Source organism: Manacus candei, unplaced genomic scaffold, assembly GCF_025592945.1.
Source record: "Manacus candei isolate 608988 ecotype Guabito, Panama unplaced genomic scaffold, ASM2559294v1 h1tg000063l, whole genome shotgun sequence".
Classification (NCBI taxonomy): domain Eukaryota; kingdom Metazoa; phylum Chordata; class Aves; order Passeriformes; family Pipridae; genus Manacus; species Manacus candei.
This window is the reverse complement of record NW_026138111.1, coordinates 4,096,657-4,111,628: the sequence shown is the minus strand read 5'-3', so window position 1 is coordinate 4,111,628 and position 14,972 is coordinate 4,096,657. Positions and strand designations below refer to the sequence as shown.

General features: G+C 41.0%; 2 protein-coding genes across 5 annotated transcripts in view; both read right to left on the bottom strand.

The window, feature by feature from the left end:
• Nucleotides 1–1,689, bottom strand: part of TRMU (tRNA mitochondrial 2-thiouridylase) — a 376,674-nt gene extending 374,985 nt beyond the window's left edge. The window contains exons 1-2 of one of the 2 annotated variants that reach the window (XM_051805186.1): nt 1,561–1,689; nt 1,019–1,184 (exon numbers count right to left, since the gene is read on the bottom strand). In XM_051805186.1, the coding sequence (XP_051661146.1) occupies nt 1,019–1,184; nt 1,561–1,651 (257 nt within the window). In that variant the 5' untranslated portion in view covers nt 1,652–1,689. The remainder of the gene's footprint in view (nt 1–1,018; nt 1,185–1,560) is intronic. The other variant, XM_051805185.1, reaches the window with a different exon arrangement.
• A 1,779-nt stretch (nt 1,690–3,468) lies between these two features.
• Nucleotides 3,469–14,954, bottom strand: GTSE1 (G2 and S-phase expressed 1). 3 transcript variants are annotated; one of them, XM_051805173.1, is made up of 12 exons: nt 14,849–14,954; nt 14,175–14,252; nt 13,082–13,145; nt 12,398–13,001; nt 11,122–11,292; nt 9,606–9,753; nt 8,071–8,436; nt 7,805–7,877; nt 7,157–7,405; nt 6,129–6,309; nt 4,879–5,004; nt 3,469–3,872 (listed from the first exon to the last, which is right to left on the bottom strand). In XM_051805173.1, exons 1-12 carry the CDS (start codon nt 14,934–14,936, stop codon nt 3,789–3,791), a joined length of 2,232 nt encoding a protein of 743 aa, XP_051661133.1. In that variant the 5' UTR covers nt 14,937–14,954; the 3' UTR covers nt 3,469–3,788. The 3 variants fall into 3 exon arrangements, with proteins under 3 accessions (XP_051661133.1, XP_051661134.1, XP_051661135.1); XM_051805174.1 differs by having other exon boundaries at nt 14,855–14,936; XM_051805175.1 differs by lacking the exon at nt 14,849–14,954 and adding an exon at nt 14,639–14,833.
• Nucleotides 14,955–14,972: the final 18 nt, after the last annotated feature.

Sequence of the window (14,972 nt, the reverse complement as noted above, 5' to 3'; positions counted from 1 at the left end):
GTTTAAGGTCATTGATGACAGTAAAGAAAAAAGGATTCTGAAACAAAGAAAGACATTTGTAACAGAATGTTTGGAAACACTGTATTAATAAATGGTGAGAAGCAAAAGCAAAGCTGAACTTCTGTGGACTTTGGTTCATTTATGGACACCCCACACACCTCAAGAAGCTTGATAACACTTATTCATTCTCTCACACCGAAAGGGAAAAATTGAGTGAACTTTCTCAGAACAAGGCTGTCCTGCTATTTTCTTCAGACTGCCCAAAGGTTTGGTGCTCAGCTTGATGTCATTTCAACATGCAGTAGAAGTAGCAGGTTATTCCTCAGTAATAACAGTACTACTTAAAGGGGAACGATGAAGATCAGGGAACGACTTCTATGTACTTATGTTCAGTGCATAAAGATCAATTATGCTGTTATACTAATGTGTCCCTTCTTATCCTTTCCCCCACGAAAAACTCTCAGCCTTTCCAATGCAGAACTTCCCTTAAAGTGCAACAAATTCACAGAAAATCTGAGCACTCCCTTTAGAGTTTAAACAATTTCAAATTTGTCATAGTTTAAAGAAGAAAGGCTAGCTCATGATCGTTTTGTGGTAAACTGGATTCAGTACATATTATGTAAAATGCACTGCCTAAGTTACGCACACAGACAATAATAAATAATAGCACCCTATTAAATGGGGTTTTTTCAGGTTGCAATTAGTTTGGGCCAGTACATGGGTAACTGAAGACATGAGCTGCAACAAACCAATTGCTTGCTACACACGCACAACTAGGGAGAAATCCTCTACTGATTTAAAAAATAACATACTAAAACTAGGATATAAATTCTGACCTAAATACAAATCAGAGAGAAAATAATTCCTCCAATATTTAACAGGTTTCAGGACTTCCTCTTAGCACTGACAATACTGCAATGCATTGCCATTGCCCATTATCTGTCCATTCTTGCTTTTCACCATAACACAGTACCACATTAAAATACTGAAATACCATCTATTGTAAATGTGTTTCTACCTGAATACTTCATTCCAGTATTCCTTCACGTAGGAAACCTGGTGAAATGGAATATCGAGCTTCTGGCAAACCCGGTAAGCATCCTCGCAATCTCTGTCAACGGAGCAAGCTCCCTGTTCATCCAGGGGGTCCCAGTTCTTCATAAACACGCCTGTCACCTGGTAGCCTATGAAACGAAGGTAAGAATCACTTAAAAAGTTAAATTCTTACAGCCTGGACCCAAAACCTGTGTTTTCCAAGACTTTCTTGACTAACTGCTTCCTTCAGAAGACGCGATTAGCCTGTGCTAAGCAAACATCCTACTAAGCTTTACAGTATAGTTATTGTATGGCCGTGTTCTTTCCTGTAGCTAACAGCTAACTTAAAACCAAGCTCTTCTGGCAGTCTAACAGGATGATATGTCGTATTAGCACCCGGCTCCCCGCGGTGCCCTGCCCGAGACGAGGACCGGCCCAGAGGGGCCGGGGAGGGGAAGCGAGGCCCCCACAGCGCGGCGGGAGAGAGCCGGAGCCGGGGCTCTCCCACCCCCGGACGCCCCGCACCTCGGCGGCGCAGCAGCAGCGCGGCCACGGCGCTGTCCACGCCGCCGGACACGGCGCAGGCCACGCGTCGCCCCGCGGCCGCCGCCAGCATCTCCCCCGCCGCCGCCGCCGTTTCCGCCCGGCCGGGCCCGCCCCGACACCGCCGCGCGGGGAACGCGCCTGCGCGCTGGGCGGGGCGGGCTCAGGCACCGCCGTGCCCTCACCGGCGGCGGCAGCGCGAGCGCGGGCCTTGGGTGCCCGCACGGCGAGGGAGGAACGTACCCAATGCCGGGGGTTTTCCCGTCCGCTCCTTCGCTCAGTGGAAAAAGCCGAAGAGCTCTCTGGCCCACAACCCGCCCCGCATCAGGCCAACCGGAACCCTCACACACACGCTCCCACTGCCCCTGAGCCCCAGGACCCAGCACGCTGAATTGGATAAAGGAAGACCCAGAAGAAAATATTACATCTCTCTTTGACTGCTTCATGTCCATTATCACTGCATAAGCCAAACTTCATTGCAGCTGGCTACAGCCAGTACTACAGAGCAGCTCTACCACCATTCATCTGCACAGGCAGACCCGTGCTAACCACACTCCTGCTGTTTGAGCAACTGATTCGTACCCTGAAGATTGGAATTTGGCTCTTATATGAAGACACATCAGCGTGTTAACTCAGTGTTTGAACCCCTGTGAAGAGTTGGGTTGGTCCAGAGAGGTGGTGAACCCCAGAAGTATTCAGCCAGCCAAGCGACCCCCTTGCTACCCAAGTTTCAGCTGGCAGAGGACTCACGGCATTCGTAAATTATCATGGCCACACTCAAAAACAGGATTTACGGCTGCTGTCCACGAAACCATACATACACAAAAATGTAGTTCTCAATGGGTACAGAGTGCTTGACTCCCCTGCAAGTCCTTGACATTTAGGGCATAAACCCATTTAACTCTTCTCAAAAAATAAATCACATCACTTATTTTAAAAAATTGTGGTTTTTTTCTTACTTCTCCCTCTGATTCAGTTTAGAAATAGGCAACTAAACTAATTTCTCCCCTCCATTTAAAGACTTGTTCAATTATTGCTTTTAACTGCACAGCACTGTCTCAAATAGTTTTAATAAATGCTCCAGTTGAAAAAGCTGTCTTGCTCATCACAGAAGGAAAGCAAGAATAACCAAAGCAAGTATACAAATTCCATATTTTTATGGTTCCTATTTGGCAGGAGCAGGTAAGCATGGTTGTTTCATCTAAGAATCTTCAGCATCTCACCCAAGGCCTTCATTGAGAGTGGAGTGTGACACTGCAGGAGCCCCTGAACAGGCAGATGTCTCAAGGGAGGCAACGCCTTCAGATAAAACCAAGGCAGACAACTTTTTCAGCATCAAAATGTTTGACGAACTCCTCTGAACACCTCTTCCTATTTAAATCCTTTGTCTCCAATTTCCACCACTTCTTGAATTAATACCAACAACTGGTATTAATTGTCAAGAGACTTCCATCTCCTGACAATCTTTCATAAATATATTAAAGCTAGTATATACACAGCAGAAGTCTCTAGTCTGCAAGACAGGCTTGTCACTTAAACATTTATGAGATACTACTGTGTGCATTTTCATTTCTATTCACTTCCCTGTATGTAAAGTCTCCAGCTGTGGCACATTCAAGTAAGAAAGTATTTTTCTGTTCTTTTCAGAGTGCGAAAGTTTGTCTAACCTGCAACTATTAAGACTAAACCATTTGGCAGTAACATGCTGTTACTTTCTCCTTTGCATCACAAATTCAGGTGGTGCTGTTGATTTATTTCACTGGTATTCAATAATGAAATGTTTGTTTTCAAACTTGCTACACCACTCTGAAGTCCACTAGGCTTTACCTACACATTAACATTTGTTAGTGAAACACTACAATTGAAGTCTGTAATAAAACACTGCTATTTTGTACAACAGTTTGGTAAACAACTCATTTATTTTAAATTAAAACTTCATTGTACGTAGGAGATAAGGAATCAAAGGACAATTGGTAGGAAATAGACAGGTTTCCAATATTTTGCCTTAGAGCAACATAGTTTAAATATACACATTGCAGCACATCCATGAACAAAATCATTATCAGACTCTATCATGACTACTGGAATTCTACTGTGTTAATGCAGTTCATCAGATAATCTATAGCCATCTTCAAAAAAAACTGTATGAATGAAGAGTAACACCTAAGTAAAGATCACAGTTGCCAAGAATTCTTCATTTCAGTTCAAGTTCAGAACTTGAGTAGAGGGGAATCCAGATTTTCTTTGTTTACATCAGGACTCAGAGTGATAAGAGGCGAACTCAAATCAATTAACTGAAAGAAAAACAATAACATTTAGCTAGTGTAGTCAGTTTTTGTACATGGCTACCAGCAGCTATAATATCTATTAACAGTCTTCTTGGGCACTTTTTTTTTGTTTAGGGTTCCTATTGGAATTGCTATTCAGAATACAAGCACAACAATACAAGCACGACACTCAAGCTTTTATGTTCAGGTTTTTAAACATAAGCTCATTCCTAGGCAAGCACAAGGTTCTCACAAGGTGGTTATTGCCCATACTCACCTTAAAAGCCTAAAGACTTTTCTGAGTTTCACTGCTGTGCATATTCAAGTGACATTGCCATCCAAGTCAGGGCAGAGCACTTGTGAACTCCTCTGAACATGCCCCCAGAAGTCAGACTTCTGCGAGCCTCTTCTTTTGACATACTTTGAAGGACTTGACATTAAATTGATCCAAATTACATCTATTGTCAAAGACCACATCCTCATAGTTACCACTATTCATCTCACAATATCTAAAGGCATCTACCTTCAAGCCACTAATGTACAAAACACACTCGCCCAGAAATGCTTGTGAAATTTAGAGTAGACTCCAACAGACATCTTCCAAATGAAGAGGGGATTAGGAGAGGAGCTAAACAGTAGGGACAACCTTTCTTTTTTGATTAAAATGAGCTGCTGCCAAGAACTGAAGATGTGCAAAAAGAGAGAAACAACAGTAAGCATGTCCACTCTCCTGAAGACAACATTCACTTTCTGCTTCAGAACAGTTTAATTCTATAACAACTGCTTTAAGTGGTAAGTTCTTTCTACATCCTCCTCCTTTTCCTATTTGCAGATTGCTCACTGAGCTCTACTTAGGACACATTGTTTGATTTTAAACATGCTCTTTACTTAGAACACCTTAGATGTATATCATGTTGAACTAATATTAAATAGTTCCTACAGTATTGTGGAGCTGCTCTGCCGACAAGGGTATGCAGCCAGCTGACATTTTTCTGCTAACATATTTGCACCCGAAGATTTATTCACATCTTACCTTTATCTGCCCAGAGAATACAGGCTTATTCACTTCAGGAGTGTTGGAAAGGTCAATCAGAGGTCTACTTTCACATTCAAAAGTGCATGAGAGAGATTTGTCTACTCCAATGTCTACCAGTAAGGCCTTTAAAAGAAAAAATAGTTCAGGTTTTCCACTCTATTCACCATGCTTCCTCCATAAACATTGAGGCAGTCAATTTAGCTTATACAGATGTAATAATCACAGGACAGACTTCATTTACAGCTTGGTTGTTTTTCATGCAGGATTGTTTGCACACAGTGCAAAAACCTTAGCTCTTGCTCTGCCAGCAATGGGGAAAATGCAGTGAGACAAAGAAAAAGAGCTCATTGGGGCATAAATCTGATTTTAAGTGAAAAATTGTTTTAACTCAAATTTAAAACAGAAGATTAATAACTCTTAATATTTAAATGACTTAACTCCAATTATTGTGCAATGTTATTTAGCCATATAAACTGTTATGTAGAGCTTCACATTTCAGTTATGCTTTTGTCCAGTGTAACTACCCTATACATGTACTGAGCAATTCTCTAACATACTTTGTGTCACCAAGCTAACCAGGAGTATACTAATGCAATAACATCAAGTAATTAATCTACAGATTATTCTACACCTGAGTACTTGTAAATCAATAACCACTTTGACAGTTTAATATTTCAGAACTACCAGTTCATGCCCTTCTCCTTAATGCCTGTGGAGTGCCAACTTTCAACATGAAGCCAGTACATTCCTGAGAGAGGGGAAAAGTGTTCACTGGAAGAATTACTTAACACTTACCTAAGTTGACTGCTATGTGGACTTTGGGGTTTAATTCTCCCTCGCTGTATGCAGATTTGCACTCCTGTTAGGAGACTGAATATAGCTACAGCAGTGTTTTGGGTTATTGGGATTTTTTATCCCCAAAAGGGTTTTACAGCTGCAACAGGATCTGCCCGGTTACACTGTGTTTCTAATCAAATCCACAAGGATTTCACAGCACTTTTTCCAACGTGGAAATTTAATACAAAATCTGCAAGTATTTGACTTTTCAGCTTTGAGATGGAAACATAGTGGAAACACTGAACATATGTTCAGTGCTAAAAATAGGCACTAGAGGGTGCACACAGTTACAGCTAATCCGTTTTAACTTCATGTGTACCAAAGTGGGTTTTCTACTTGAAAATAATAGTTCAAATAATTTGGTTTCAAGCAGTTAACTTAGTTTTGTAGAAAAATGTATTGTCATTTACCTCAGGTTGTTTCTCTTCAACCAGCTGATTTTGTACTTCAGGTTCTTTTAATTCGCTTTCTACTACTTCTGTAGCAGATTTTTCTGGTGAGAAGGTAAGAGCAAGAGGTAACACAGGTGGAGGAGATACATCATCTTCTTCAGAAGATATCTGTGTCTTACTCTCTTCTTTCTGTTTAGAACTAGGGAAAAAGAACATCAGCAATAGTTGAGTTCTTTAATCAACATGAATTACTTAAGCCAACGCCCTCATCTCATTTTCTCCTTTTTTTAACCACAAGTTTTAATCATCAAAAAGATTTCCATATTTCAGCCAATAGAATGCTAGTTACCTGCAAAATACAAAATATTTCATGCTGCAATAAATGTATAGCCTACCCATGCAAAAGAAGAAGAGTTAATGACTTCAGGCTGATGAAGAATTTAATCTTAATTGACATATCCATGCAGCCTAAACTTCACACATGCAGTCATTGATATTGCATATCACTGAGCAACCCCTTTCAGCCCCTGCTTGAAAGGAAGTACTGACACCAGCTGGAAGACCAGAGGCTGTAATCTAATTAGTATGATAAAGTCAATGTAGACAGAGTAATTGTTTTCTTGAGAGAAAAGACTATTTGGGACATTTGGCCTAAGTAACATAACACAGTTTTCTAGCCATGAATCATTCCTGCTTTAATACAGTTCCTCTGCAGCAGCCAGAGAACAAGCCTGCACGCACCAAATCTGCTTTCAGACAGAGCATCAGATACGAGTTTTAGTTGTTCCCTAGCTCAAAAAATACAAATAAATTCCTATTAAAATTATAATTCTTTAATGTTAGATATTGACTCACCTTAGTAAGGCTTATAGCATTTTACTAGTCACAAGATATAAATTTTTATTAGGCCTATACAGCATCTATGCTCAAATGCTTCATTATAAACATTTAGCAGAGGTCCTTGAAACCCAAGAGTCATCGTTAAAATTAATTTAGAGGCAGTGTGCCTACAATAGTCATTTAATATATGAGGGATTCTGAATTACCCAGCTGCAAGTGTCTTTTTGGTAGAAAAGCTGGAACTTCGGTGAAGAGATGCAGCATGTGAAGAAAATGCCATTCTTGGTGCAGTCTTAGGGGTCACTGCTGGGAATCCTGAGGTCCGGCGGACAGGTGTAGGTAAGCCAGATGGTTTCAGACTGGCAGGAGTCATGGAGGCAGGCCTCTCAGGAAAACAAAAATTCTGAAAGACCTTATCTTCTGAGGCTTTCATAGGAGTGCTGACTGCCATGGCACTAGAAAAAGAACACGCATTAGCCAAAACCTTCTAGAAACAGTTGGAATAAAACTATTCCTCCAAACAATAGAAATCTATTTCCCTTCCGTCAGTAACGAACAGCAATCAGCTTAAAGGTGATAATCACAGCATAGTAAGGGCTTTACTTTTTAGAACTCTTCCATGAATGACTCTAGTCTATTTAGCACTGCTAAGAAAACTGTCGGAGAGGGTTGTTTGGTTTAGTTGTGGGGTTTAGTTTGTTTTAAATCAGTTCCAATAGGCACTAACACATCTAACCTGGAGGGTCTCAAGAATTGACAATGAAGTTGAAACTTTTAAAGACTGTTGCAACACCCAACCATGTTGCATTCTAAGAATTATGCCCCAGTGAATTTAGTTTTCAGTTAAGCCCTACCTTCCAGGTGTACCACAAAATGTTAATCCAAGAGATGATGTTGCTTTTGGTGCCAATTTGTTTGGTGTTGCATCTAAAGAGAAAAGTTTTGTTAACTGCTATCAGATTCATATTTATTTCTTTTATAAAAAAATACGTTTCAGTTAAAATACTAATTCCTTCTAAAAGGTGGACAGAAGTGTAATGAAACAAATAACAAGCATTCAAGGTGGCATTTTCTTTTAATAAGCAAGTTAGAAGAGAGGTCACATAAAGTATGTGCTTACCTTGAGTCTTCACAGGAACCTTAGTTTGACTTGTGGAAACAGACAAAAGTCCAGCCTTGAGCTTTGGACATAGGCTTCCTTTTGCTGCACTTCCATCTTTATTCTGCTGACATAGCTGCTGCAGACTGGGAACAGAGCTCGGTCTCTGAATTCCACTGCCTGCAGCCTCAGATGATGTTGCAGAAGATGAAGACTTAGCCAAGGTTACAGCACTAGATATTTTGGGAGTACTAGCTGATCTCACTTGCTTCCTGGATTTCTCAGTATTGGCAGCCTGCAGAGATGACACTCTGGTAGGTCTGACAAGGGCCAGCCTGCTTGTACTAGAGCCACTCGCACTAACTTTTGATGACATGCTTGATTTTCCTGAAATAGAAAGTTAAGTTGTACTTCTGAATCATCGCTTATCGCTAAGTTTTTGACTAAGTGGAATAATTACATTCACACAGGAAAGAAAAATGGCAATTTACAGCATTTAAATTTATGTTCAAACAACCTAAGTTTATGGGAACACAAACAACTACTGAAAATTTACTCCCCAAATTTTCCCGCAATTTTATTTTGAAGTCTTCTCCCCAAATTCCTGAATTACTGCAATCAAGTGAAAGAATATTCACAGAATGACAATACAGCTTGCAGATTCAAGTTACACTTCCAGCACTCTCTCCCAGCATAGCTGACTCTGTTCCCTTAAGCAGCCTTTCAAGAAAGTAGTAGTTTGAGTTACAGTGAGTAATGCCATAGGCTAAACTACCCCACAAGGGTTTTTTCCAGTTTTCTGTACAGTTCGTACTTTTGAGTCTGTAGGTTACTTTCATTAATAGGATGAATCCTGACAGTTATATTACATAAAATAGTTCTTATTAAGCTTTTAGTAATATATTATTATTCTCCCAGAAGCAAAGTACAAAACACAAATTTGCTGTAACTTGGTATCTTGAGAGATGTACAAGAATTGTGATGCTTACAACCTGTCAGTACTTTTAGGAGACTATTTTCCTGATCTTTTGAGACTTACTGAAAGGGTCAAATTGATGGCCTCATTATAGTATTAGCTTCTTGGCTGTATTCACTTTATCTCCCCAAAAGTGTTTTTTCCAATCTGCTTGAGTAAAGCTTATCCTTTTATTAGGCCTACAGAAACTTGCTTCCCCCTTCCTTCCAAATTTCAGTTGTTTTGGTGTTGTTTGGTTATTTTTTTCCCTTTAATACCAGTTAGACAAGCTGAGAGCATTCAGAAGCTCATGTTCTTGGTTATAATAGAGAAGATTATGTATAAAATTTTCTGAGCTTACTTTTCTAGCTGTGTCAGACCCTCACATGTAGGCATCAGGCTTTCATCAATCTAGTTTTTACAAATTATAGATGTCTTTAGTCCACAGGGATTCACAGGGCTAGCGTAGAAAATGTTATTCTCCATTCAAAACATTTCTCACTGCTCTTATATATTGGACACCATTAAAACATTCCCAAACCCACATGCTTAACTACTTCAAAATTGATTTGTGGCACAAATCTGTAGTAGGAATTATTACCTTTTTTTACTATGGGAGAAATGGGTAAGCTTGAATTCAGACTTGAATTCACGCTGGAAAGTGATGACAAAGATGATGATGTAGTCCTTCTTGTGAGACCACTGGCAACACCAGGAAGTTTCAGATATGTCATCTTCCTTAAGCCAGGCTGAATCAAAGAACATAGCTTATTCAAAAGCAAAAAACCATCTATTTAACACATTATTTTGCCATTACTTTTCTTGGTATTATAAAATTTTTCATTTGTGAATTTTAGAGGAGCTCCCTACTCAGATACAGTTTAAAAAGCGAGTTTTCTTAAAAACAGATCATTGTATCTGGATTATTATACAGACCTAGAACATCAGATCTCTTTTTATTCCTGCCAGAAATTGAGTATAGACTTAAAGGGATTAAAGAATAAAAGGAGTCAGCCCAGGTGGAAGTATATGCTGGGCACCAACCAGCTGGAAAACAACTTTGCAGACAAGGCCCTTGGGAGTGCTAGTGGACAAGTTGAACATGAGCCAGCAATGCACCCTTGCAGCAGACAACACTGACAGTATTGTGGGCTGCACAAAGGAGAAGCGTTGCCAGCAGGTGAATGGAGGTGATCCTGCCCTCTGCTCAGCACTGGGAAGTTCACACCTGAAGATCTATGTCCGGTTCCAGGCTCCCCCATATGAGAGATTTGGAGCTACTGAAAGAGTCCAACAAAGGGCCACTAAGATGATTAAAGGACTGGAACTGGAGCACCTCTCATCTGAGGAAGGCTGAGAACTGGGACTGCTCAGCTTGGAGAAGGCTCAATGCGGATCTCAATATATAAAAATATCTGCACGGCCAGTGTCCCAGTGGTGCCCAGTGACAGGACTAGAGACAATGTGCAGAGTGGAATGCAGGAGGTTTTACCTCTGATCATCAAGAAATAATTTTTTTACTGCCAAGCACTGGCACAGGCTGCCCTGAGAGGCTGCCAAGACTCCATGCTTGGAGATATTCAAAAGCTGTCTGGTCCTGGACAAATGACTCCAGGTGGTCCTGCTTAAGCAGAGTGTTGGACCAGATGACCTCAACAGGTCCCTTCCTTCCAGCCTCGATCATTCTGTGATTCAGTGAAGTGGCATGCAGCCTTAAAGTAGGCACCTAAAGCTTCAAAACAACTGACAGCTGTAGGTATACTACCTTCATACAAGTTATGGCAACCTTTTCATATGGTATAGTTAACTACACACATCAAAAACTTTGTGTCTTACAGAAAACTGTTGATCACTTACCTGCAAGCTAGTACTTTAAAAATAAAGGCAACTCATGTTAATCCAACACATTTACAGTTGCTCTTAAGTACATTTCCCTGTGTTGCAGGGTTAGAGCACATACTCAAGAATGGTAATTATAAAGCATAGATTACTTTTCTTTAAAACCATTTTACGCAACAGTATAGCTTTAAATTAAATTAGAAAGTAAACTATATTAATTTTTCTTTCTATCAGAATATTACAGAAGTTATTTTCATATTAAGAATACTTGTCATTACCTTACTTAGTGCAGGAAGGGCTTTTGTGTCTTGCACTGAGGAACTGCCACTGAATGAGGACTCGAAGACATCTGAAGCAACACTAGATTTATCAGAAATTAGATCTTCAGATGATCCCTTGCTGCTCAAGTCTCTTTTTGTAGAAATACTAGTATTTTTTCCTGATTTGAGCTGCAAATTTCAATGCAACATTTTAAAAGCTACTATTGTTTCTAGAAACCACACACACACATTGATTTTGTTAAGAAACAAAGACAATCATCATTGAAGAAGCCCCTGAACCCAGTGAAGTCCTTGGTGTTTAGACAAATACAGTGTGAAGTTAGTCTAGTGAGTGTATTTGCTAAGTACCAGAACATGTTTGAACCAAGATATTGGACAGTTCTGCAACAATTCATGAGCACAAATCTCATATAATCATGTTCACCCACATCCTGTTCCATACTGTAACAGCTGTTCCTTACAACAATATTAGAGTCTCTGTTTAATATTCCTCTGCTTTACTCTGGCTTCCAAGGGATGAACATTACAATGGTAGACTGCATCATGCAGACTGTTCCAAGAGTGGGGTACAATTTGGCTTGTTAAAGCATTAAGACTGTGCCTTTTCTTATAGCGCCCACAATCAAGAAGAGATTTATACCACAAAGGAATCAAAGGGTCCCCTAGTTTCTATAGCTGATGGTTCTTAATAAGCCAATTAGAATACATTTGCATTTGGTCACATAGCCATATATGTGGTTATATGTAAGTATAATACCAGTAATCAGTGCTTTTCATGATTGAGACAAGTTGTGGGCAGAACTAGACCTAAAAGATTTCCCTGTCCTATCTAAATAATTGTGGGGTTTCCCATCCCTGCCTCACCTCCATTGACAAGGGTTAACAGCAAATAAAGCTATTTTTACACAGTCAGAGTAAAATTCAGTGTAAAATGAAGTATACATTAAGTGTAACAGTGCAGTAATTTTACCAGGAACAAAGCAGTGTTAGAAGCCAGTTAGAACAGAACCCAGGAATTACAATATTCACAAAACCAGAATACAACAGAAATTTGGCTGCAGATGCTCTACATTGTCATAATAAACAAGCTAGTTGGCTACTATACCAGCATCTGCCCTACTTTTCCTTTTTTTATATGTTTCCTGCCTAAGGACCTTATGAGGTAGAGAAGCATCAGAAGATTAAAATTCACTTTTGAAGACTGTAGATTAAACATTCCTAAAACACATAAAGGCCACGTTTAAAGAAAACATTGCCCAAAAGCTGACTTTACCTTTTCAACAGTCAACAAATTGCTTCTTCCAAGAGTACACGAAGGTCTTGCCATTGTCAGTTTGCCAGTTGCCTTTATATTTGTTTCCTCAGATTTCTGTTCTTGTGTCAGAGGCAAATTGGCGATTTTCGTAGGAGACACACAAATTTTAGCAGGGCTTCTGTTTGGAGGAATGGGAAGAGCATGTATTTTGCCATCTGACAAAAGCTTATTTGATGCCTTCTGAAAACAAGGTGGCAGCAGACATGCTGGGCTATCCTGCACATTGTATGTCTCCCGTTTAACAGCTCTGGGACTTTTTTCTATCCTTTTGTTTCTCAGTATTTTCAGCTTTGACTCTGAGTCCTCCACAAATGTTTCTATAATCTTATTTTTCTGTTCTTCTGATTGGCTTGTGTTAGTCTCTTCATTCTTGCTTCCAGTCTTTATTTGCTGTGCCAACAAATGAGCTTCTTTGAAAATTTCCACAAATTTCTCTTCTTGAAGTGGGCTCCACGTGAGTTTATCATCAAAAGCAGGCACGCTCTTGTTTGCTTCCATACAAGCAGCAATACATCTTTCTTTGTGTCCCACAGCTCCAACAAAAACCTCATCTTCATTTCCACTACAAAGAAAAATAACTTAGCCTGGCATCTTTCATGTGTCCATTTTGAAGGTTTTTAAGGCAAATATACTTTTACTTACCTTGTTGAAGAGAGTGAAAGGTCAAAATCAAACTTTTCATCACTCAGAAGAGGAAAGTCTGAAACTATAACACGGATTTTGTCACATTTTTTGCAATAAAAATAGTTGCATTATGCTTTGACAATTTGGTGAAGTTGATGTTCAATGGCAAAAAAAAAAAAAATTTAGCTACCAAGTTTAAAAAATTAAAACATGTTTTAGGTCCAGGAAATTTAAGGTACTGTTGTGCATATTGCAGAATCCATTAGGTTGGCAAAGATCTCTGAGATCATCAAGTCCAGCCTATGACCAATCACCACCACATCAACTAGACCATGGCACTGAGCACCACATCCACTCTTTCCTTAAACACCTCCAGGGACAGTGACGCCACCACCTCCTTGGACATCCCATTCTAATGTCTAATCAACCTTTCTGTGAAGAAATTCTTTCTAACAACCAATCTAAACATCTCCTGCCACAGCTGGAGACTGTGTCCTCTGGTCCCATTGCTGTTTGCTTAGGGGAAGAGGCTGACCTCCACCTGGCTACACCCTCCTGTCAGGGAGTTGTAGAGAGCAATAAGTTCACCCCACTGCAGAATATGACAATTGTGAGATGCCCAATTACCATGAAATAGCTCAATGCTAATTTCTAAGCATCCATAATAGGAAGATGGACTGTATCGTATCAGTAGCCTCCAATCAAGATAAGTGAGAATATATAATCTACAGCTATGTGACAATGCAGTTGTCCCATCAGTCAGTTCTTTTCTGGTTCAGGCCATCACAGGACAGTAGCAGGAGCCAGTGAGAAAGATTAGTTTTCTTGTTAGTTATTATATACCCCACATATTAATTGAATCAGCAGCAGACAGATAAAGAAGAGGGAGGAGCTCAGATGAGATATACAGAAGAAAGGCTGATGACATCAGTCACTGATACACAAGCTCTAGGAGCCATGCTCCACAAGCTCCTCAGGAGGCTTCTACCTCTGAGACTGCCAACAGCTGCCCATCCAAGGAAACAAGTACACAGAACATGACACAAAGCAGATACAGGATGTCTACTGATATAATAAGGTATAAACCAGGTAGAGAATGTTCTCCACCTACCATTGCTCATGCAGTACAGTTTTTCTTCAGTCACATAACTCGCACACACTGACGTTTCTTTTCCTTCCTCCATTGTGTCTGGAAAATACAGAATTAGCCATGCAATATGTTAAATAAAAAAACCCAAACAAAACCAACAGGGTCATGGACTTTGATGATACTGCCAAATTAGCGAGGGGGTAAGCAATCCCTTTGAAAACTGTCATATTTAGGGACTGCCACACAGAATAGTTAGGGTTGGAAGGGACCTCTGGAGATCACCCCGTCCAACCCCCCCTGCCAAGGTAGGGTCACGTGGAGCGTATTACACAGGAACGCGTCCACGTAGGTTTGGAATGTCTCCGGAGAGATTCCGCGACCTCCCCGGGCAGCATGTTCCGGTACTCTGCCACCCTCGACGTAAAGTTCTCCCTCGTGTTGAGGTGAAACTTCTTGTGTCTCAGTTTATGGCCACTGCTCCTCACCTTGTCGCTGAGGACCACCGAAAAGGTCGTTTATGGGACGTCACACAGCTCACAGTCCCGCCAACCTCCCACCGCCCCACCTCAGGCGAGCTCGCACGGGTCGCCCCTTCCCCGACCGCAACGGCGCCTCGACCGCCAAACGTCGGGGAAGAGCCTCTAGAATCGCCCCCAGCCCGCGGCGCTGAGGAAGCAGCGGGGCCGCCCTCCCACACTCACCGCTCCCACCAGGGCCGCTGCGCGCCCGCCCGGCCGTTTGAAATGGCGCCCCGCTCACGTGGCGCGTCCCGCGCGCCCTCATTGGCAGGTTCGAAGGATACACGAGCCCTCCCGGTGC